We start from the raw sequence: 25,017 nt of genomic DNA, 5'->3' as shown, positions 1-25,017 counted from the left end.
TCAATGGCCAGTAGATGGTAGCATCACATTTGAAAAGGCAATCGTAATATCGCGAGACCACGGTCTCTCGCGTCATCTTCTTTGACATTAGCCTTGAAGCAGGTAGCGTAGCGCACGAGAGGACGCGGTGTTGCTCTCTCTCACGAAGACTTTATTACATTAATAACATTTCGTTTAATAACAACCTCGTCCACACAAGGTTAGCCGAGAGTGAAGGTATGTATAAATCGAGGCTCTGCAGTATCATTTTTGGTAGCACAAGTTTAATACGGCGTCGGAATGTTAATCTGGGTGAGAGGGGGCGACCTCATCATATTTTGTAACCAACCACACTTTCTTCTTTGTTGTTATGGTGATGTGTTTAAGACCCTTACAGGTGTACACATAATCTGAGAATCGGTTTAATTACATTCTATAAAATGTACATATTTTTCTTGTGAACTACAAATTGAGTTCACTTGTGTCCTCGGTAATGTGACTTATAAAGGGGGTTACAGACGGGCGACCTGTAGGATACATTTTCAATGTCTGCTTTAGATGTTCAGTCATTGTTTGGTTTTGCTCTTTTATATGATCTCGCATGTCTCGGTAAAATATGCACTTAATCTGGGCTCTAATGTTGCGTAATATTCTCTATTAAGCGCTTGAATTTCGTCAGTGCCAGTAGTTTGTGTGTGTGTGTGTGGTTAGTGAAAGTTACTGTGTAAAAGTGCAATAAATGAGTCATATATCATCTAATTAAGTTATTTTAGCACCATAAAGATTTGTTTAGGAAGGTTTTAATCTACATATAAATGTAGCTTATCTTTCAGATTGTGTTTTATTATTTGGTGGCCTTCAGAGGTTGCTATTTTTGCTTATCGTGCACTTTATTTGTGTACTGAGATCACTGGATGTTTTCACGATTACATAATCTCTAGTTAAATAGCAATGCGTGCTTAATGTCAATGTTGTCATTGAGATGTTTACACTGTCATAGGTCATCTTGCAAGGTTTGATATTAGACCTTATATTATTTTTATTAGACATGTCAGCATTTTATCCTTATAAAGAAGTTTCAGTTCCGCCTTCTGGTTTCTGCTTCCTATTTAGAGAGAAGTTGCCCCGCGTTTTTTAGGACTTGTGCTCTTTAACGTGTTTTGGTGTCGTTTCTAAACGCTCGCTTGAATCGGTCCGAGCCGTCAGTCGCGCGCCCCCGTGAGCGGGCCCCCGTGTACGTGCAGAATCAGCCGGCGCGTGTGGAGGCCGATAGGGGCCGCGCTGCTGACGTATGCGATGACGTCGCCGTGGGCCGAGGAGAGGGGCTCTCGGATAAACGGCGAGAACAATTAGACTTTCATCTTATTGACAAAAGGCGAGCTAAGCTGCACATTTGGAGCAATTTGACGGTCGTTGTATATCGCTTGATTGACAAGAAGAGGTAGGAACCCAATCGGTACTTTGACAGGACGTTTTAAATGCGTCTATTCTAGATTGCAAACGAAATGCATTCTTGCGGACGCCGCTTGCACTAACCAACAACAACATCAAACAGTACCGTGCTATTACTTCGGTTTTTTTGTTATGGTAGTACTAGGGCTGTGCGATATTTAAGAAAAATGCAATATGCAATACCTTATTATACCTTTAGCTGCGTAATAGGTGCGATATTGCTTTAGGAGTTTTTGTTCTATTGTGTATGTATACAAATATACACATTTAAAAACTGAGAATTATGTTTTTCACATCCTTTTTGGGGAAAGCAAGCATCGCTACATCTTCTGAAAGTGACCAGCAGTGTGTTAGCAAAGTGTATGTCACAAATCTGACAGTGTCATTTTAACATCAATGTAAACAAACCAACAAAGAAAATGTATGCCAAATATTTAAATACCAAAAACACTTGGTAATATATAGTAATATCAGCCTAAAACTGAACATCAAGGACATCCAGGTAAACAAAGACTCCTGGTGTGGACGATTATTTGTGTTATTGTTATATGTAGGTTCTCTATAGCGGTGATATTGTGGCTTTAAAATATTAGTAAAAGTGCATTAATTAGATTAAGTTGTTTTAATTGAGAAATCTTATTTCCCTTTCCTCTGGTGTTTTAAAGATTTCCTTTTTTCCTCTTAAAGATTTTTTATTACTTAAAATGTTTATAGTGTTGCCGCATTAAAAATAGGCTATTATTAAACTATCTGCACTAAAACGCTCTTCCTGTTAGGCTATAGTGTTTTTAATAATAATAATAATAATAATACATTTGATTTATATTTAACAAAATATCAAAGTGCTACAGAAGTAAAAACAATCAACAACAATAAATAAGTAAATAAATAAAACTGAAAAATGAAGAAGTAACCGAATTTGAGTCTGTGGCACGAGTGCTCCAGGAGTCGCAGCATCATGCCCTTCAGAGGTCAGACACGGTCCGCTCGATATTATTTGACACGTCATGTGTTGCTGTAACTGAGGCAGGCGTTTATCTCTCCTATTGACACACACATATTTACGGGATGTCAGACAGGCTTTGGGTTCACAGGGAAAAGGCCACAGCTGAAGGCGACTGATAAGGGTTTTTTAGGGGCTGGACGGTGCGATGGTATCGTGACCACAGTGTAAAGTGTCTATCGATAGAGATTTTACTGTTTAGTTTATTTCATTTGACACTAGAGGACACTAAACTCATGATATTGCGTTCATGAGAACAAGACTAGATGAGATTTTTGCACTGTATTTTTAAGAAATCCTCAATGACAAAATGCATTGCTTCGTTTTTTTTGGGAAAACGATAAAAATGTGTTTTTAGCTTGTTTGCTGCACACCTCGTCACATATCAGCGTTTAGGTATTCTGTGTTTTGTAATAAGCTTCACGCCATAGAGACTGAGCATATTTAGGCCACGCCCACACCGGGGGGAAACAATCCAACGCTCTCCATTGACTTTATATTGTGAGAAGTGGTCGCCTTGTCTTTTCTTACTTATAACAAAAAACAGAACAATGTCTAAAAGCTGCTATGTGACTGTGTGTGCAGCAAACAAGCTAAAAAACACATAACTAAGTTTTTATAAGCGGTTGACCCCAAAAACGAGGGTTTAAGGAGACCAAAGTGGACACAGGCAATAAGAGGTGAAGCTTCAGCTGGAAGAATGGGTTAATTTTGGGATTCTGACACTCAGTATGCCTCAGTTTGCCTACATGTGCAGTAAACATTTAGTCAAATATCCAAATGTCAGTGTTATATATTATATTTGCAGTGGCTGATTACGTTCTCCTACAGTGAGCGTAGTTCTCGGTGTAATATAACAAGTCGCGCTGTATCTCAAGTGCCTGTATCCACTTTTGTGTCCTTAAACGCTCGTTTTTGGGGTCAGCCGCTTATAAAAACGTCTGGGGTTGTTTAGCTTGTTTTCTGTACCCCTTGTCACATGTCAGCTTTTAGACATTGTTAGATTTTTTTGTAAAAAGTCAGAAATGACAAGGAGCCGCTTCCCGCAATAGAAAGCCAATGGAGACGGTTGGTTTGTCCCCCCCACCCCCGGCGGGCGTGGCTTTCAGATTGACGCGTGTCGCTCTGTTGATGGACATTGCATTTGAAAAGAAGCACCGATTATGCTTGATGATTTGAGATCTTAAAGGGTTAGTTCACCTAAAAATGAAATGTCTGTCATTAACTCCTCTCCCTAATGTCGTTCCACACCCGTAAGACCTCCGTTCATCTTCACACACAGTTTAAGATATTTTATATTTAGTCCGAGAGCGTATGCAAGTGTATGCACACTATACTGTCCATGTCCAGAAAGGGAATAAAAACATCATCACAGTAGTCCATATGAGACATCAGTGGGTTAATTAGAGTCTCTTGAAGCATCCAAAATACATTTGGGTCCAAAAATAACAAAAACTACGACTTTATTCAGCATTGGCTTCTCTTCCGGGTTTGTGTTCAATCCTCAAAGATTCGAACGGTTATGAATCAGTGAATTGATTCATGATTCGGATCGCCAATGTCACGTGATTTCAGCAGTTTGACACGCGATCCGAGTCATGAAACATTTCGCTGATTCATAACCGTTTGAATCTTTTTTTGAGGTTTGAAGACAATGCTGAATAAAGTCGTATTTTTCGTTATTTTTGGACCTAAATGTATTTTCGATGCTTCAAGAGACTAAGCTAGCTGAAGTAGCTTCAAACCTGTTAGACTAGACTTCCCTCTGTGAAAAATAGAAGATAACCTGTTAAGATAAACCTGACCTGTCTTTTTAACCAATCATTTGGGAATTGAGAAAAATGTAATTTATGTTGGCTGTTTGCTCTGTCCGCAGCATGTCAGCCGTGGGGCAGAGAGAGACGGCTGTCCTGAGGCAGTGCGTTCAGGCCCAGGCCCAGCTGGAGGAGGCCATCGCTGGGCTCATCAGAGCTGAAGCTCAGCTCAGGAGCAACTCCAGAGAGGTGAGAGATCAACCGCTTTATAATACGGCTGGCTATCGATTCAGATGATCCAAATCGATTTCGATTCACAAGCTGTCAAATCGGTTCGATTTCGATTAGGCATGCACCGATCTGATACTCAGGATCGGCTCCGATCTGCCATTATTTGCCGGATCGGGTATCGGACAGACAGGACCGATCCAAATCCGATACTGTGCGTATAATACTCTGTGTTATTGTTAAGCTCCAGTGCCCCACAAAAGGCACAAAAACATAAAGCATCATCAATGATTTGTGCACTATATTATAAGTGTTCTGAAGCCATTACATAGGTTAATGCGAGTACAGATGAATATTTAAGTCATTCTGCCTCATTAAAAAGATACACTATACATTTAAAATAAATGTAATTTCTTAGCATATAGGCCATAAATATATGTACTTGTTTTTCATGAATATATTGTGTGTAAAATATTACCAGATTTACAGCTACACTTATTCACTTTTGTGGTTTCCTGTTTTTTCCCCACTAAATGTTTAGATTTTATACAATTATTGTGCACTCGTGATTTTGTAACTTTTGCTGCTGAATTATCCACTAATCTAATTTATTCACCATCTTTAGTAGTAGGCTATTTTTGTCATAGATTGTAATTTTATATATTTTTTTTATTTGTTGTTTTTCTTTATAATGAAGTCTGTATTTAGTTGATTGTGTTTAACTCGCAAAAGAGTGATTTTCAATTCAACACACTAATGTTTAGAAATTCTACATAGATTGGTATTGGAGCGGTTTAGTATCGGTATCGACAGATACTCAGAATTTGTAATATCGGATCGGTTCTAAAAAAAAATGGTATCGGTGCATCCATAATTTGGAATCGCGAGCTATCGGACCGACTCGACTTCGATTCGCGAGCTGTCGGACCGACTCGACTTCGATTCGCGAGCTGTCGGACCGACTCGACTTCGATTCGCGAGCTCTCGGACCGACTCGACTTCGATTCGCGAGCTCTCGGACCGACTCGACTTCGATTCGCGAGCTCTCGGACCGACTCGACTTCGATTCGCGAGCTCTCGGACCGACTCGGCTTCGGTTCGCGAGCTCTCGGGCCGTCTCGGCTTCGGTTCGCGAGCTCTCGGGCCGTCTCGGCTTCGGTTCGCGAGCTCTCGGGCCGTCTCGGCTTCGGTTCGCGAGCTCTCGGGCCGACTCGACTTCGGTTCGCGAGCTCTCGGGCCGACTCGACTTCGGTTCGCGAGCTCTCGGGCCGACTCGACTTCGGTTCGCGAGCTCTCGGGCCGACTCGACTTCGGTTCGCGAGCTCTCGGGCCGACTCGACTTCGGTTCGCGAGCTCTCGGGCCGACTCGACTTCGGTTCGCGAGCTGTCGGGCCGACTCGACTTCGGTTCGCGAGCTGTCGGGCCGACTCGACTTCGGTTCGCCAGCTGTCGGGCCGACTCGACTTCGGTTCGCCAGCTGTCGGGCCGACTCGACTTCGGTTCGCCAGCTGTCGGGCCGACTCGACTTCGGTTCGCCAGCTGTCGGGCCGACTCGACTTCGGTTCGCCAGCTGTCGGGCCGACTCGACTTCGGTTCGCCAGCTGTCGGGCCGACTCGACTTCGGTTCGCCAGCTGTCGGGCCGACTCGACTTCGGTTCGCCAGCTGTCGGGCCGACTCGACTTCGGTTCGCGAGCTGTCGGGCCGACTCGACTTCGGTTCGCGAGCTCTCGGGCCGACTCGACTTCGGTTCGCGAGCTGTCGGGCCGACTCGACTTCGGTTCGCGAGCTCTCGGGCCGACTCGACTTCGGTTCGCGAGCTGTCGGGCCGACTCGACTTCGGTTCGCGAGCTGTCGGGCCGACTCGACTTCGGTTCGCGAGCTCTCGGGCCGACTCGACTTCGGTTCGCGAGCTCTCGGGCCGACTCGACTTCGGTTCGCGAGCTCTCGGGCCGACTCGACTTCGGTTCGCGAGCTCTCGGGCCGACTCGACTTCGGTTCGCGAGCTCTCGGGCCGACTCGACTTCGGTTCGCGAGCTCTCGGGCCGACTCGGCTTCGGTTCGCGAGCTCTCGGGCCGACTCGGCTTCGGTTCGCGAGCTCTCGGGCCGACTCGGCTTCGGTTCGCGAGCTCTCGGGCCGACTCGGCTTCGGTTCGCGAGCTCTCGGGCCGACTCGGCTTCGGTTCGCGAGCTCTCGGGCCGACTCGGCTTCGGTTCGCGAGCTCTCGGGCCGACTCGGCTTCGGTTCGCGAGCTCTCGGGCCGACTCGGCTTCGGTTCGCGAGCTCTCGGGCCGACTCGGCTTCGGTTCGCGAGCTCTCGGGCCGACTCGGCTTCGGTTCGCGAGCTCTCGGGCCGACTCGGCTTCGGTTCGCGAGCTCTCGGGCCGACTCGGCTTCGGTTCGCGAGCTCTCGGGCCGACTCGGCTTCGGTTCGCGAGCTCTCGGGCCGACTCGGCTTCGGTTCGCGAGCTCTCGGGCCGACTCGGCTTCGGTTCGCGAGCTCTCGGGCCGACTCGGCTTCGGTTCGCGAGCTCTCGGGCCGACTCGGCTTCGGTTCGCGAGCTCTCGGGCCGACTCGGCTTCGGTTCGCGAGCTCTCGGGCCGACTCGGCTTCGGTTCGCGAGCTCTCGGGCCGACTCGGCTTCGGTTCGCGAGCTCTCGGGCCGACTCGGCTTCGGTTCGCGAGCTCTCGGGCCGACTCGGCTTCGGTTCGCGAGCTCTCGGGCCGACTCGACTCAATTAATATAGATTTAATACAAATACTATAGCTATTTATAAAAGAGAACAGTGACCAAAGTTTACAAGTGGTTAATTAAAAAGAAATAAAGTCTGTATGTTAAACATTTTATTTTAGATACACCTGGGTAGATTAAAACACAACCCATCTCTAATTTTGATGCAACGTACTTTATTCGGGGGAAAAAAATTATCTGAGAAGTATTTTATACAATTGTGTTTTTATGAATATTTTGATATTTATTATAAAGATATTGGATGATTTTCAGTACACAACAAGCTTTTCTTGACAATTTTGCAGCCCGTCATGCCCGTATTTACTTTTCATACACACGTTTCAGGTAAAATACAACAGCTTTATAGCCCTGTGTGTTTTTGGTGTCATGTTGGATAAGAGATGACATGCAGACCTGTTTTTAATCTTTTATTTATATGCTTAAATCATGCTTGTGTTATTAAAGGCTTAACGTCCCTGCAGTGGGTGTGAACACTGACTATCGTTTTTCGTGTCTTAAGACATCAGTGTGTCTCCACGAGCCCTGGGGGGAAGCAGATAAACATCACATTTTAATTTCTAGGTGAACAATCCCTTTAAATCAGCTCATTACTGCACAATGAGATGTTATTTTCTTGTTTGTGCTATAAACATCCATGCATATGACATAATAATTTGTCACCCCAGACAGGGTTTATAATTACTACTTGCATGCAGGTAGTGTAAAAGCAGTAGGGCTTACTAGACCACAGCTAAACAAGTTCAGAAGTATTAACAATTGAGAAATCGTTTCAAAAATAGTTTGTGGGATTTGCGCACAGCTCTGTTGAGAAACCTCATTGGGCTTCCCCATAATCTCTCAAAACAGCTGCATGGTTCAGGTCTGTTTTGAGTGAATAAGGACCTTGTTTCCATTACTGTAGACCTCAGATCGCTGCAGGCTGTCCTTCGGCGTTTCGGAGGTGGGGTCGCTTTATCCACCTCAGCAGGAGTTTTAAAAGCGGCTCGGTGTCTGCTCAAGGGCAGACCCGTCGACACTCGCACCCGCTTGCATTCACACCTGTGCTCCTCTATCCAACAGGTGAAGTCTCAGCTGCACACCTGTATCAGCAGACATCTGGAGATCCTGCGCTCTCGAGAGGTCTGGCTTCTGGAGCAGATTGATCTGGTGGAGCAGCTCAAAGGAGAAACTTTTCATCAGCAGCTACAGCAGCTTCATTTGGTGAGTTAGATTTACTGAGCATCCTTACATTTATAGTAGTGCTGGGAGGTTTGGACACAAATGTAGATGTTTTTTTTGTTCCCCTATGCATGGACCAGGTGTTAACCACATTCTCTACTGATTGAGAGCTGCAGTAGATCGACTAGAATGCCCTAATTTACTGTCATGAGTGAATATTGTAGAAACATCCCACACTATAATTAATACAGGTTAACAAAGCCCCACGAAATGATTTTATCAATCAATCAGCTTTGTTTATATCGCACTTTTCCAATGCCGATTGTTTTAAAGCAGCTTCAACAATATTACAACAAAATTAGATTCGTACAGTCGTTCTGGAGTAAACCGTGATGTTATCAGCTTATTCTAATTTATCATAGAGCGACAATGTTGGCAGATCAGTATTATAGTTTATAGAATTAAATAAGACCTAATTCATTCATTTTATTTGTATATTTAGTTGAGTAACTTTATTTTTAATTTATAAATTTTAATGTCCCTGATGTGATTCTGTGGGGACACAACTAGGGCAACTACATCCATCCATCCATCCATCCATCCATCCATTGATATGGAATGAGGCAATACCGTTTACATTGATATAGTGTAGATTAATACGAGCACATCTGAAAAATAGCGGAGTGAGCTGATGCAGGGAAAGTACATGATAACTTGTCCTAAACATGACGCATGCTTTATATTCCTTGTAAAGCCCTTAATTATGAATAACACATAGCTGAATACCATGTTAATTCTTAACCGAATGCATCCTATATGACAGTAATCAGATCTAGATAGACACCACAAAATAAACACAACATTACAACATACATTTAAACAAAACAAAAAGGCTGCGAATGAACACGCCCTTAGTCATAATGAAGGTTTAACTCCAGCTGTAAAATGGTGCCACACAGAACTTGCTTTATTGTGCCTGCTTTACGTGTTTCGCGGTTGAGCAGCACCATTGTTAATCGGCCATTGTTTAATCGTCAGCATCCCTAGTAGGGATGCACCAGTTGACCGGCCAAAAATCAGAAGCGCCGGGTTTTTGCTTCTAGCGCGATTTTTCCGGAACGCGCCCAATCCACATACAATTGCAATCATTCGCAAACATGTCACTTGTGTGGAAGTATTTTGCAATATGCGAGCAGGACTGGAAATGCAGAGCTGCCTGTCTGAAGCACAGATACCAAGAAGCGAACAGCCGTTGGTGTACTGGCGCACAAATAAGAGCCGCTTTCCTGCACTCGCTGAAGCTGCGCAAGCTTTCCTCTCTTCCTTGTTCAGCTCAGCTTCTCACGTGTTGGACGAGAAACGAAACAGACTAACTTGTGAGAAAGCCGAAATGCTTCTGTTTGTAAAAAACATCCACGCACTTTTGAAGTGAAATGCTATCAGTTAAGGATGATCATTGGTATTTTATTTTATTTTACCTTAATTACATTGACTTCATTTGGTTTAAAAAGCACCTGATGTAGCATATTTGTTTTCTTTGTTTTTTCGTTGCACTAAACATTATTTGATTTAACATTTTTGGAACAATGTTAAAGGTTAGGGTATATATATGGTGTATATACTTGTTTAAATCATTTAATTTTAAAATGATTATTTTAAAGACTTTTTCTTTAAACTGAATTTAAGTAAATTCTTTGTTTGTATTGTTGAATGTGTTGATTGTGTTGTTTGGATGGCAGAATATGCGTATGTTAAAGTTAATTGGTAATGTTAATTTTTACATAGGTTCAGCCTAATTTAATTTCAGATTGCAAACTTGTTTTCATTGGCCAAAAGCCAATTTGGCCTTTTAAATGCCAAATAAACATCTTGTTCATGTATACTTTCTTTCTTTCTTTGTTTGTTACTTAAAATAAAATAAAATCGGTATGGGAAAAGGCCATGTAAAATCATGATCGGTGCATCCCTAATCCCTAGTATACCGCCCAGCACTAGTTTATGGTTTGGTCATTTGTGCAGGCAGCCATCTGTACGTCAGGCAGGCATATTGAGGCGCTGGTTTGGAAAGACTGGTATAGTTTAGTTTTTTTTTATTTTAGTAATCACTTGGTACTGAAGTAAAGCTAGTTTTGAGATCTCTATTACAAAGAAGCATAATCTAAATATTCACACTAAATACTGAAACTCATTTAAAGAAGTGAAGCTGTTCCGCACTAGTTAAGTTTCTGTAAAGCTGAAATGACACGAACTCCCTCATGTTTCCTCACAGCTCAAAGGCCAGTTCGACGTCCTCATTCATCAGCTGGAGTATTCCAGCAGTAACAACCTCGCCACCCAGCTCAACAACTGCTTGGAGAAGTAAGACACTAAAAGGCTGTTTACATGTCAAGCTAGTCAACAGAGACTTAAATCTCCCATAATCAATGTAACTCTCTGAGGAATGCCTATGTAGAGGATAAATGTGGCTCAGATAAAAAGCGTTTTAAAACTCATCTGTTGTTTTTTCAGATTATCTTCACTCAATCTGACTCCTGAAGAAACCCCAGAGATGAGCTTCCAAGCAGATGCACGCTCCCTGCGCCAGGCTATCACATCCTTCGGGACCATTTCCTCCCAGGTTAGTGGGATTGCTGATATGCACACTTGGACACCAAGGCTTGTGTTTGATTTAGATCAGGGGTCTCCAAACTCGGTCCTGGAGGGCTGCTGTCCTGCAGAGGTTAGCTCTAACCCCAATCTAGGGATGGCTCGATACCACAATTTTGGCTTCGGTACGGCACCACAATCTAATACCAATATTAAATCAATACCACACGGTCGGATATTAGCACGGGTACGAATGAGTACAATTGTGCAAGTTTTGAGTTTATAAAGTGGGAAATTACCACAAATGTTTATTAGTAAATTAATCAGCAAAGCTTATCACATCAAATCAGTCATTTGAAAACTTTCTTGTGAGAAATAATTTCAGCAAAAATCTCAAAATTATTAAATTGCTTCTGGTTTCAAAAGACATTGCACTACACTAAAGCAATCTGCATAATCCTATTCAACATTTTACGCTCGTCTCGGGACGGAGAACGGAAAGCATTTTTTCATCAATCATCGATTTTATAGCATTTCGTAATAGTTACAGGAGATATGAGCTCATAACAACGACACACACACACACACAAGCCTGTAACTTAGAGCTCGCACATTACACATTGTTTCCTTAAACAGTCAAATACACAGAATTATGTTTAAATGTCCGTCTTTTGTGAGTAATCACATTAACAGTCGGGTGTGTCTAACGCAAATGTAAATAGTGCAATAGTACGCATGCATATATTATGAGATCTAAATGTCATTGGTTGAAACGAACGCTGGAGATTGTGATATTCGATCTTATGTTAGGCTATGTGTGTCCGTTGATCAGTGTAAAGAAAATAAATGTCTAGATGAGATGGTTTGCATGATTCACTGACCTGTCGATCTCTTCAGAAGTCTTAAAGTCAGGATAGTGACGATGCTTCTTGGCTAGGTTTGATGGTTCTTCATCAGTTTTATAAGCAAAGTCATTACAAATGTCACTTCTACTCCTCTCTTTATTCATTCGTTTTGGGCCTCTTGCGTGAGATTCAACTGCTTTATCGTAGTAGTAGCCTATTGTTATAACAGAGACGTGGCTAAATCTACTGCACAACAGAAGCCTGATATAATTGTAAATTTCTTTAAATCAAACCAAACTTTTATTTTGATGGGTTGCCCTGAGGAGCTTTGTGTTCATGATATGACTATCATGTTTTCTTAAATGAAACGGTAAATTCTCATGAAGCGACGGTTTATGTGTTCATATCCTCATAAAGTGACACGACAGAGGCTCAAAAGACAGCAAGTGTCACGTGTGTGTGTGTGTGTGTGTGGGCATACATCTGTGTGCGAGTGTGAACGAAAACCGTGCATCTGCACATCATTCACACAACAGCAGAACATGCAGGAGTAATATTGAAATGGTATTTTGCAATTAGTATAGTATGCACTAGTATATATTGGGCTTCAGTCTGGAGCCCTGCGTGTAGATTAACACGGAAGTGATTGAACAGCTGCGGGACTGAATATACTCGAGAGTCGGTTCTACAGAAATGCTGCTATCGGCACATTTTTTTAAATTTCAGTACCGACTTGGTCCCGAAGTACCGGTACTTGTGACATCCCTAGATGAAAACATGAAGCATGCTTTTTGAACACTTTCATTGTGCCAACAAAGTGCATAGTGATACAATTTAGCTGCACACTATTTTATTTTAATACTCTGACGCAACGCACTTGCATTACTTCTGACAACTGTGCAAATGAATTCTGAACTTGCTCAGTGTAGACACGTTGTGAGACTCTGAGTTTTCTGATCCCGCTTTTAAAGGGCAGGTGAAACACTCAGTTTCAGTCAATCTCATGTCAATCTTGAGTACCTATAGAGTAGTATTGCATCCTGCATATCTCCGAAAAGTCTTTAGTTTTATCATATTTATAAAAGAAATATGGGCTGTACCGAGTCTTTCCGGAAAAAACCGAGCGCCTGGAGGCGTATCGTGTGGGCGGAGCTAAAGAATGATGAGCGCGCAAAGCGGTGACGTCCTCAAGCGTGGAGAAACCCATCTATCTCAGCTAATACAGATAATGATCCACAATCAAATCTGAGGCTGAAATAAATTGAACAGGAAAAACGGCAACATCATAATGTCCATCTCTGTGGTATGTACTGTATTTAGGGGTTTTTGTGTGCAGTTTATGAGGACATGATTCGGTTTATGGACTATTGTATGTGACTAGACCTTAGAGGTAGCAAGCAAAACGGTTTTGCACGTCAGAGTCAGAATAGTGTAACGTTATACAGAACAACAATGGAGTAACCGTTAGCGCATTTGAATGACGAAGCACGCGATCGTATCGTTTACTGATGTTTACTCACGCGACGGTAGCCAATAGCAGAGACATTTGAAGTTGATTTACTCACCGGCATCTTCCAAAGCAGGACCGCTCTGTCAAAAACACACTTCTTTGGTATGATTTGGTGAAGTCCTGTGACAGCAGTGACCGTGGAAATCCACTTTGCGACGCGACTGAAGCGATGCCTTGAAGCTTCCCGTCATTTCTGCGTTCAAATCGGTTCAAATGCAGCGCTGCCTTCCCGGAACGCTGTGCTGAAGCGTTGAAGTCGCTCGACGTCACCCATAGGAATAAAGTGGAGCACGGTGCGGATCTGCAGCTGAGAGACTGTTTACAGCGTGCATTTCCTCTCTCTCCCTCTAGTCACGCGCGCGCACCCTACCGGGAGAAGAGCCCGTACGGCCCATACAAGGACCTTCCGCTCTATTTAACGTCAAGTAGACCCATACTCGAAAAAAACTCGCCGAAACTTGTGAGAAACCGGAAGGAGTATTTTTAACACAGAAATACTCCATCAAACGTCCAACATTAGTTTTTGAAACTTTGTCCATGTTTAGGATGGGAATCCAAGTCTTTAACAGCGTAAAAAGCTCAGTATGCATGAAACAGCATTTCACCGCCCCTTTAACGTTTGATTGAGATGTCCATTGATGGTGTAAATCAGGAGTGGGGAACTTTGATCCAGAAGGGCCACTCTCTTGCAGAGTTTAACTCCAACCCTGAAAAAAAATAAACACTCACCTGCCTGTAACTTTAGTAATCCTGAAGACCTTGATTAGCTTCAGGTGTGTTTGATTAGGGTTGGAGCTAAGCTCTTCATGGCCCTTCTGGATCAACGTTCCCCACCCCTGGTGTAAATAGTCTGTCAAAATACTGTGTGCTCGTTCTGTTGCTATAAATACACTGCTTTTCTTACTTAGTATTTTGTTTTCTAGTCCAAACATCTAACAAATCTAAAAACAAGAAGTATTTACCAGACAAGCAAAAGTAATTGTCTTGTTTGGGGGGGAAAAAAACTCAAACTGAAGAGAGTTTATGCTTAAATTATCTAAATAATCTGCCAACGGGGTAAGAAAAAGATTCTTAAATCAACATTATTTTTCTCACCCCACTGGCAGGTTATTTAGCTTATTTGAAGCAAAAACTCTCTTCAGTTTGAGGTTTTTTTTCTCCAAAACAAGACAATAATTTTTACTTGTCTAGTAAATGTTTCTTAATGTAAGAATGTTTTGATATTTAGACTAGAAACGAGACAAAAATACTAAGTAAGAAATGCATTTTTTTGCAGTGTTGACTTGTGTGAAAGCTCCTGCATTCATAACTCTTCTTTTCTGCAGCAAATGGAGACCTCAGGCTCTTTTGAGAGACCATGGCGTCTCCAGGACTGCCCAGTTTCTTGCAAGAAACAGGTTTGTTTTTGGTGTTCTACTTGGCTAATCTAACTTCTTGCTCAGTCTTGTGCACACAGCGTTAAATACCCCTCTTGTTTACTTAGAAAGTGGATCCTGAGCAGGCCACACCTCTGGCTGAGTGGCTTTTAGGGGCCCGTCCAGTTAGCAGCGCTCCTGCAAGAGGAGACTTCAGCACAAACCTCCAGGACTGGCTGCTTGTTTCCAAGGAAGCTCAGGTGAGCTGGGTTTTTTTATTTTGTCCTTTGTGAACATCAGGGTTTTTCTGCATGGAGGCCGCCTCTGTTTGTTGACAAAACTCAAGAATTGCTCAGATTAGACCTGTGGTAATCATGTGGTTTCTTGCCCTGAGCCTGGTCAGGACCTGGATGGGAGACCAACTGGGAAAACCAGGAGCTGCTGGTAGAGGTGTTAGTGAGGCCAGCAGGGGGCGCTCACCCTGTGGTCTGTGTGGGTCCTCACGCCCCAGTATAGTGATGGGGACACTATACTGACAAAGAGCACCGTCCTTCAGATGAGACGTTAAACCGAGTTCCCGACTCTGTGGTCGTTAAAAATCCCAGGATGTCCTTTGATAAAGAGTAGGGGTGTAACCCCGGCATCCTGGCCATATTTGCCCATTGGCCTCTGTCCATCATGGCCTCCTAATCATCCCCCTATTCTGATTGGCTTCATCACTCGGTCTCCTCTCCACCAATCAGCTGGTGTGTGGTGAGCGTTCTGCCACAAAATGGCTGCCGTCGCATCATCCAGGTGCTGCTGCACATTGGTGCTGGTTGAGGAGATTCCCCCTTCTATGTAAAGCGCTTTGAGTACCCAGAAAAAAGCGCTATATAAATGTAACGCATCATTATTATTATTATTATTAAAACTGACAGTTAATTGGCAAAATCGCGGGTCGGCTGGGCCAAGCAGGATTTTCCCACCTCCGCCTCATTTTGAGCCAGGAAGAACCCTGATGATGAACTGCTGACTGTAGCTAAAGTGCTACTTCTGTCAAATTGCACACTTGAGTTTTAATCTTTTATTTCCACCATACAGGAAGAGCAACAACTACCTGTCTTTGACTTCTACAAATCTTGGGGCCAGCTTCAAGACCTGCAGTCGTGGCTGATAAAGGAGAAACTCCCTGTCCGTGAGCGCACCAGTAGCGGCAGCTCAACCTTCTCGATTGAGATGATTGAGGAAAGCGACTTAAATCTGGAAGAGGTGGAACTGGAAGACCAGCAGGAGAAAGTGAACGACACTTTTGAGGAGGAGGAAGAACTCCGCAAGTGGCTTGCCAGCCCAAGCCCATTCAAGCAAGATGAGACGGGCCAAGAATCAGATGCAGGTCGCTTTAATCTGATCGTCAAACCTTTCTATGAGAGCTTCTCCTCCAGCGATTGGCTAGCAAAGTCTGACTGCGGCTCTTGCTGTGCCACACGCACCACGGCCGTGGAAATCGAGAACCTCGGAAAGCTCAAATGCCTAAAGACTCCACCTTTATCCGCTCCCAGCTCTCCAAACACCAATCCAGATCCAATCGAGATGTGGCTTCACAAGACCATCCCTCTCGAGACCACGTGCAAAGCCAATGAGACCTGTGCCAGCTACGCCGAATGTGTCTGTGATGAAAACTGTGGGAAAGAGGCCCTTAGTGCTTGGCTCCTCAAGAAAGAGGGCCGAGATAAGAATGGGGTTTCCGTCAGTAAGAGCTCCACAAATAAAGCCTCCAGTCACCAGCAGGAGCAGCAGCTGAAGGTTCAGGCCATCCTCGAGGCCTGGCTGCATCCCAGCAACAGTGCCAAATCCTGGTACAAGACCTCCGACTCTGAAATCTCCATCCAGAAGCCTTTGCAGACGGAGAACTGGCTTCTGCCGGCGATGAAGCACATTAGCAGCGCCACTGAGACGCCAAACACGCCCGAGAGCGAGAACACAAAAGACCTTGAGGAGGACAAATGGCTTCTACGAAAGCGGGCCAGTGCACAGGTAAGGCTGATTAATGTGCACAAAAAGTAAAATGGGAGTAAAAAAGTAAAATTCCAAACCCATAGGATTTTCATTCATTTTCATTTTTTAATGAAACCGAGATTTCGGTCCTTCCATCAAAAGTCTATGCTTCAAGTGGTTCATAAAGAAAAGGGATTAAAGTTTATCTGCTGACCCCCAGGGCGTCCGAGATGTCGGTGTGTTTGTTTCTTCAGGAGAACACACATGAAGATGTTTAACTCAGCCGTTGCTCGTATAATGCGTGTCAATGGGGTGTATTTCTATGAGAGTACAAAACACACAGACATACAAATCCATATTAAACCCTGCTGCTCCTGGAGACACACTGATGTCTTACGACACGAAATGATCGCTTTCTGCCAGAAGCACAACAGTATTTGTGTTATTTTTTACCTCATATCAGACGAATCTCATCTAGTGTTCATTACTTCCGTCTGAAGATCAAAATACCGGAGCGATCATAGATATATTTATGTAGATGCCTCATTCGACCAATGCGCACAAGCACTAATATATTAAATAATAATATTAAATAATATTAAAATGCAGTGTTGCCACAGTTACTTTGGGAAAGTAAGCTGATTACTTCTTTAAAAAGTAACTGTTACTTTACAGATTACTTGGTTTTAAAAGTAACTAAGATTACGAGTTTAATCGAGTTTAACTTTATTAGTTACTTTCAGACAACACCGCCGCCGCCTCAACACAGAAATGACGACCGTTTTTGCCAACACTCACTTTATTGGAAGTGCATTTTTAATAGTAACGTCAACAATGTATTTCCTGACATTTAAAGAAATTAAAAAATATTTCCTGAAAAAATATTCTCCCCAAGACACAAGAATAATTTTTTTTTAATTTTTTACTAAGGAAAATGACTAAAATAGTAACTCACAGTGGCTTGGATAAGTTGCTTTAATCTGTTTACTGGTTTGGAAATAGTAACGTGTTAGATTACTTGTTACTGGAAAATAGTCAGAGAGTGTGTGTGTGTGTGCATTCTGCGCAATAACTGGCGCGCTCTGCTTTATTAGTGGCCGTCATCCAGACACAGTTCCTCGTTTTTCTTGCGAATGGATTAAAAATGTTCAAGCGTCGTCCAACTAGACGCTCAATTTGCGTTTTGTGTGAACGCAGCATTAAAGTAACAGCAGCCTAATACGTATCTGTTATTAATGCTGATAAAACAACAAAAGAGAGCTCTAATTGTAAGGAATCAGGATGAATGTATTTAATTCATACAGGACTGTGTTATTTTACATTTGATGACTTAACTCAGTTTCTGTAGTATTTCTGAATACTAGTGTTAGACCTACCAAAAAGAGTTCTCTCTCTTTCTCCCTTTCATTTGAATCTTTATTCAGTAGTATTTATTTGTGCTAATTCTTTGTGGAATAAACTTACAATGGAGGGACAGAAATCACTCCGGTTGCATTAGAAATAAAGTTCATTTTTGCTTCAGCGATGAACGCAAGTATTGCAGGTTTGGAACGGCATGAATTGGTTACATTTGTGTGAACTATCCCTTTAAAGAATCATCTTACGTTCTCCAAGCCTAATACTCTGGATGTAAGTTGTGTCAATCTACAGTCAGATCGGGTGATGTGCATGTGTTCCTGTGGTTTGTGCAGGAAAGGCTCGGCCTGCCCACCGTCTGTGACCTGTTTTCCTGTATGAAGCTCGGCGGAGACAAAGAAAAGTGGCTTCATCACGCAACCACACAGGTGAGAGCAGTGACAGAGACCTGAGCGGTTTATAAAGCGCATTCAGAGGAGGTAACCATTCTCTCTTCTCTTTTTCAGATATGAAGGCAACATCCAGAGATTACTCCTATAGCGCTGTTTAATCGCACAATATTTCCCCTCCGTGCCCTTCAGGGATCCGCTCTCTCTAGTCCTCTGAAGAGTGGCGTGTCCTGAGGCTTTCGGCTCACCTTCACTCGAGGGAATTACTGTATTTCTGCCTTTCTTCTTATTGGCCAAATACAAGTTAAGTCCCGTGGTGTTGACGAAGCCAGTGTGTTTATTAGTATTCAGTAATGTGATGTAAAAGTCACGAGCAAATGGGCCATTGTTTAATTTCTTTCCCATGCACTGCAAAAACTGCTCTTCTTATTGAGTACTGTTTTCTTGTTTCCAGTCTAAATATCTAAATATTCTTATATCAAGATGCATTGTCTAGATGAGTAAAATGACATTTTTTCTTGTTTTCTGGGGAAAAATATCAAAATGAAGTGAGTGTTTTTGCTAAAACAGGCAAAATAATCTGCCAATGGGGTGAGAAAAATAATCTTATTTCTGTTTGGGACGAAAACAAGATTTTCTCACCCCATTGGCAGATCATTTTGCCTATTTTAAGCAAAAACTCACTTCATTTTGATTTTATTTTAAACAAACCAAGACAAAATATCTTATGTTGTTTTACTGATCTAGTAAATGCAACTTAATTTAAGAATATTTAGATATTTAGACTGGAAACGAGACAAAAGTACTCAATAAGAAGAGCGTTTTTTGCAGTGGGACGAGCTGAAATATAAAATAAATCTATATTAATTTTAATCATGCACATCTTTTTTAATTCAAGTTTTAAATCTCATCCATGCACATTTAGAGGAAGACATGCTTCACTTCTTTGAATATATATTTATATAGAATTGTACTATTTTCTCAAGTATGGAATGAGCATCCCTCACTCTTCATATTACTTTTTTATTTGTAATGATTTAATTATAACTTCCGTGGCATACAGATGTCATTTATCGTAGGCATTGTAACCTCAACTTCAGACAACACGTGCCTGACATCGAATGTGCAGCCGTTCATCTCCGCCCGTTTCTGCTGAGTCGCTCAGCGTGTGTGTGATCTTCAAGCTCAACCTGTCGTCAATGTTTACCAGAAAACCATAACTATAGCTGTTAATAAATTGAATCTAACCACTGAATCTGCTTTATGTCTATGCTGTGAAATGCCGTCCACATAAGATGAGAACTACACTTCTGCTTCTTATTGAAAGTTGGATTTGATCTGTCATTTAGTAATGGACCAAGTACATAAGCATTAGCAATGCATACGTCGGCATGTGCCAGTGTTTGGACTGCACATGTACACACACATGCAGGCGAATCGAAATATCGCCGTCATAATCTCTTATGCTTTCCCTGTCAATTAAATAAAGACAAAATAAAAAGATGCCCTGTTGTGAAGTCACTCATTTCATGTTTCTATTTCCTGACACAGAAAATGATCAGTTTATGCTCACAAGGAAGAAACCTAAACAATAAGGACAACTATCAAACTTTTCGGAGAATCTGCTGCTGATATAACGACCCCTGACTGAGACGAGAGATGTGAATGTTATTCTTTAATGTACATGAGACCAAACTAACCTCGCTTCAACAACTGCTTTACATCTCTGCCCAACACACACATGGGAAAGTTTAACTTTTAGCGACATTTGATACACGCACAGATTCTGGTGTCTGTTCCAGTGGCGGAGCCGACGTCTGAATGGCCACCACAACATTTAGATCACCATTTACATTTCACATCCTATAAAAAGCAGCTTTTATTCTGACGTGCGGCGACGTACTAACCAGTGTTGGGGGTAGCGCATTTCAAGTAACGAGTTATGTAATCAGATTACTTTTTTTTTTTTATTTGTTTTGTTGGTTTAACTTAAAAAAGTAAGTAACCTGTTTGCCTTAAAATTGAGTATTGAAATTAAAAATTTGAGTTGATACAATGAGGGAAATTAGGTTAATAAATAGAAACTAAATATTGTATCTGAACCACATAATGTGATAAATCATGAAAATAGAACAATTCGGCATTTTCACTGCATCATCACAAATACCATTACCCAATATGCTTACAACATCTTTTAACTCTTTCCCCGCCAAACACGGAAATTTCCGTAATTTGTGAGAAAACGCTTCCAGACCAATAAAGGAATTTTCTGGGTTTCCGTGTTTTCACTGTCGGGCGCTAGGGGGCGCTATTGCGCATCTTCTGAATGAGAGTCCTGAATCTCCTGATCAAAGCACACGTGAGGAAGACGCAGTGAATCGAGCGATCGCATGTAATCATATGCATATTAAAGATAACGTGATCATCCTCATTAAACAGCATATGAATCAAAACTATCGAATGTTACTGAATGAGATGTGGACCCAGGACGAGCTTCAGGACTGTGTAAGCATTAGGGGTGTTGATGGACTCGATCTCCTCATCTGTGTCTGATCATCTCTGAATCTGATCTGGAGTCAGTCTTTCACAAAAATTAGATTTTCTCAGCTTTTTGTTCAAAATGTTGCTTTTTTTTATGAAACCTTCCCATATTCAAGTGTTGATAAAAAAGGAACGCATGAAGCTAAAATAAAACGGGGTTTTTTTTTTTGTTTAAAAGAAGAGGGTCAGCTCTTTATTTTGATATATTGGATGCTCAGATATTCATTAAACAAAATATTATATGGGCTATTAAATTTTGGAGAAAATTTTCAACAACCCTGGTGGTGGCTGGCAACTTTTTTTTTTTTAAACGCTGGCGGGGAAAGAGTTAATTATATTGTAATAAAAGTTGTCGAATCTCAAAAAATGTTCATTGTATTAACTCAAATTTTTAATTTCAATAAACTCAATTTTAAGGCATACAGGTAACTATTTTTTTTTTTATAAATAATCTTTTACAATGAAATCAAAATTTTGAACTTCTTAAAAAAAAAAAAAACACTTTTTTACAGTTTAGTAAAGTAATGCATTACTCTTAAAATTTACAACACAATCTTTCCAGCGCTAATTGGTTGAAGGACTATCCAATTGCATGCAGTCATTTGAACTATGCCCGTTGATCACGCCTCTTGTGCAGCAGAAAATACAGAGCAGACTCCCCAGACCAATGTTCAATCTTAAGCTGAGTTTGTGAGCAATCTCCCAACTATCATCTCATGTAATAACATGCATTCAATCATAACTACCAAATATTACAGCAAAGCTTTCTAGTAAACACTCATTATCCAGTTCTAGTGCAGTGTTTAATTTAGTTCTTAACATTGTCAACAATGAATTACAGTGCAAGGTTAGACTGCAAACAAACACTGAAAACAAGCAACATTTCACAGTTCTCTGTTTCAGCCATTATACATATTTACAGAGAGAGAGAGTTAAGTTTAAACTTTACTTCATTAAATAATTAAATTCTGTCTAAATATTTTTTTTAACAATTAGTTGCAAACATTCCTCTAAGCATAAATTATGACATTTTAGGTAATGGTCATGAAGAGCAGTCTCTTGACCTTCTCATCTTAGCTGTAAAGTTGGACATTTGAAAAGAAGCACCGATTATGCTTGATGATTTGAGATCTCAAAGGGTTAGTTCACCCAATAATGAAATGTATAAGTTTAAGATATTTTAGATTTAGTCCGAGAGCGTATGCAAGTGTATGCACACTATACTGTCCATGTCCAGAAAGGGAATAAAAACATCATCACAGTAGTCCATATGAGACATCAGTGGGTTAATTAGAGTCTCTTGAAGCATCAGAAATACATTTGGGTCCAAAAATAACAAAAACTACGACTTTATTCAGCATTGGCTTCTCTTCCGTGTTTGTGTTCAATCCTCAAAGATTCAAACAGTTATGAGTCAGCGAATTGATTCATGATTCGGATCGCCAATGTCACGTGATTTCAGCAGTTTGACACACGATCTGAGTCATGATTTTTGGACCCAAATGTATTTTGGATGCTTCAAGAGACTCTAATTAACCCACTGATGTCTCATATGGACTACTGTGATGATGTTTTTATTCCCTTTCTGGACATGGACAGTATAGTGTGCATACACTTGCATACGCTCTCGGACTAAATCTAAAATATCTTAAACTGTGTGTGAAGATGAACGGAGGTCTTACGGGTGTGGAACGACATTAGGGAGAGGAGTTTCATTTTGGGGTGAACTAACCCTTTAACAGAAGTGTCTCAGTAGCGTGTCGGAGAGCGTCCCATCAGATGGTCCCAGTTAGTGTAGAGAGCATAGAGTCCAGACAGCGACAGTCCAACCAGCCCCCCCCGCGCTGCCCCCCGCAGACCTCCTGCAACACACACACAAACACACACACACACACACATTCAGGAAATTAACCCACTGAGAGGACCAGAATCAGCAGTTCTTCTAAATCTAAGTTTATCTCTAGATGAACTTGTGGCACTTCTCCTCTAAATTGCACTCATCCATCTCGCAAAATAGTATAATAAAGGTTGATGTTTTCTGAACATTATGGTCCTCTTCAGCTCATTTATAACTCAAGCACCATTTTGTAAATTCAATGTTTGGCTTCTGGTGTCATTTGCCTGTTACACCCCAAGAAATGCTCTTCTTACTTAGTATTTTTTCTTGTTTCCAGTCCAAATATCAAAACATTCTGAAATCTAGATATAAAGATATTAACAAGATATTTTTTCTTGTTTTGTTGAAAATCAAATCAAAATAAAGAGAGTTTTTGCTTAAAACAGGCAAAATGATCTGCCAATGGGGTGAGAAAAATAATCTGATTTCTGTTTGGGACGAAAACAAGATTTCAATCAGAAATAAGATTTTTTTTTCCTTTTCAACAAAAGACAAAATTAATTTGTTTTTTATTTAAGAAACAGGGACAGCGTACAATAAACATTAACCTCAAAGGGAGAGATGATAGTACCGGGTTTTAGCTCAAGAGCTAATTTTGACCCGTAGTCCCGGGGCAGGCTGATGTTAAGCTACAATATATAAACAAACATGAGTAATAAGATTTACACTTGCCAAAAAAATAAATAAAATAAAAATTGTACAAACGTTCATGTTCACACCTTTCACATACTTAGACCTTAGAACACACACTTACTTACTGAGTAAGAGCAGCATTTTTTGCAGTGTACGCTGCTTGATACTGGTATTTCTTTCCATATTATTAGAGCCGAGCACCGATGGTGTGAGGATCTTCTGGAATGGCTCAGTCTATTATTATTATTCTCTGAAATGAATTGCATTTTTGAGGGCTTAAACATGCTCGAAAACTCCCAAGATTTTGCACACACATCAGAAGTTGTGAATACGTCTGATAAGAGTTTCAGAATTAGGCCTGGTAAAGTGGCTCGATAGCGCCACCTAAAAATGTGTCAAAATAAGCGTTGTTTGTGCTGGAGAAGTTCATCCCACCCTGACCGAGGACATGAGCCGAGCGATAAAGCTTTGACTCCACACCCACCATGAGTCGAGGCTTGATAACGGCTGAATAAACCAGCGAGAGGAGAGGAGAGGAGAGCCCACCCATTACAAAAGAACTCTTCCAGATCCTTTATTCTTGCTTTCTGTTAATATTAAACAGAAATGCCCCAGATACAACACACAATGCCAGTAAAACAATACAGTAACTGTAAATGATTTTATCACTGCACACTTCCTTTGCACTTTCAGATGTGTTTTAATATATCCTGTGCAACACATGACCGTGAAACGTGAGATGATAACAGTTATGAGGGAACTGGTGCCGGTCTGAAAGGCTCAGGACACACTCAACACACACTGCGGTCCAGAGCTGGACAAACTACACAACTTCATTACTTGAGTAAAAGTAACAGTACGACTGGTCAAATATTACTCCGTTACAAGTGATTTTTACTTGAGTAAAAGTACAGAAGTATTTGTTTTCAAAAGTACTTCAGTATCAAAGTAAATTTCCTTCTTTATGTCAGTTCATTATTTTATTATAGTTGTATAAATGCCCATTATGCCATCATGGTTTAAGCCAGTCAGTGATGCTCCATCTGACACACTAGCACACGACTAACTTAAACTCATTTAAATACTTGTAGAAAAGTTACAAAGCTCTTTATAAAGCTGCTGTCACTTTAAGACCGAACGCACGGATCCAATACACTGATACACATCTGATATTCTCACACTGTTCACCTTCACTGAAGACAGAATCAACTTTGTTTATGTGAATCCTCCACTAAATGAGCATTTGGACATCCGTCTTCTTCCATTTTGCTCTAAACTATAAATCAGTGTTTAATAAATGCTGTGAAATCATTGAACTTCACGAGACTCTACAAGAGTGATTCCTGAAAGGCTTTCTGCAAAAACCCAAACACCTTTAAAAGAAGAAAAAAATCATCGACTGACTTTCAAAGCTGCGACAGAAACGACTTTCCACTTCGAGGACCTTGATAGAAATGTAGTGGAGTAAAAAGGACGATATTTGTCTTTCAGATGTAGTGAAGTTAAAGTCAGAAGTTTACAGAAAAAATAATACTCCAGTAAAGCACAGATACTCAAACAGTGAACTTCAGTATTTAGTTACTGTCCAGCTCTGCTGCGCT

General features: G+C 41.5%; 2 protein-coding genes across 3 annotated transcripts in view; one reads left to right on the top strand and one right to left on the bottom strand.

Annotated features, from left to right (window-relative positions):
- Positions 1-58: 58 nt before the first annotated feature.
- On the top strand, positions 59-19,848 carry ncoa4 (nuclear receptor coactivator 4). 2 transcript variants are annotated; one of them, XM_067420631.1, is made up of 10 exons: positions 59-216; positions 4,311-4,437; positions 8,229-8,369; positions 10,597-10,685; positions 10,836-10,944; positions 14,594-14,665; positions 14,752-14,883; positions 15,707-16,639; positions 18,292-18,384; positions 18,463-19,848. In XM_067420631.1, the coding sequence occupies exons 2-10, from the start codon at positions 4,312-4,314 to the stop codon at positions 18,466-18,468; spliced, it is 1,701 nt and encodes a 566-aa protein (XP_067276732.1). In that variant the 5' UTR covers positions 59-216; position 4,311; the 3' UTR covers positions 18,469-19,848. The 2 variants fall into 2 exon arrangements, with proteins under 2 accessions (XP_067276732.1, XP_067276733.1); XM_067420632.1 differs by lacking the exon at positions 59-216 and adding an exon at positions 1,203-1,420.
- A 1,827-nt stretch (positions 19,849-21,675) lies between these two features.
- The window catches only part of timm23b (translocase of inner mitochondrial membrane 23 homolog b (yeast)), a 62,544-nt gene continuing 59,202 nt past the window's right edge, over positions 21,676-25,017 (bottom strand). Inside the window, exon 7 of the mRNA XM_067421914.1 lies at positions 21,676-22,748. Within this exon, the coding sequence (XP_067278015.1) occupies positions 22,636-22,748 (113 nt within the window). The 3' untranslated portion in view covers positions 21,676-22,635. The remainder of the gene's footprint in view (positions 22,749-25,017) is intronic.

This window comes from Pseudorasbora parva, chromosome 17 (assembly GCF_024679245.1).
Source record: "Pseudorasbora parva isolate DD20220531a chromosome 17, ASM2467924v1, whole genome shotgun sequence".
Taxonomy (NCBI): Eukaryota; Metazoa; Chordata; class Actinopteri; order Cypriniformes; family Gobionidae; genus Pseudorasbora; species Pseudorasbora parva.
The sequence above is the reverse complement of the archived record's forward strand: the minus strand, read 5'-3'. Positions and strand labels throughout refer to the sequence as shown.

Bases quoted from the DNA above. Each gene is read 5' to 3' on its own strand.
- ncoa4 (XM_067420631.1), top strand. From the start codon at position 4,312: ATGTCAGCCGTGGGGCAGAGAGAGACGGCTGTCCTGAGGCAGTGCGTT. The intron at 10,686-10,835 runs GTAAGACACTAA...TTGTTTTTTCAG, and splicing joins CTCAACAACTGCTTGGAGAA to ATTATCTTCACTCAATCTGA. The intron at 16,640-18,291 runs GTAAGGCTGATT...TGGTTTGTGCAG, and splicing joins GAAAGCGGGCCAGTGCACAG to GAAAGGCTCGGCCTGCCCAC.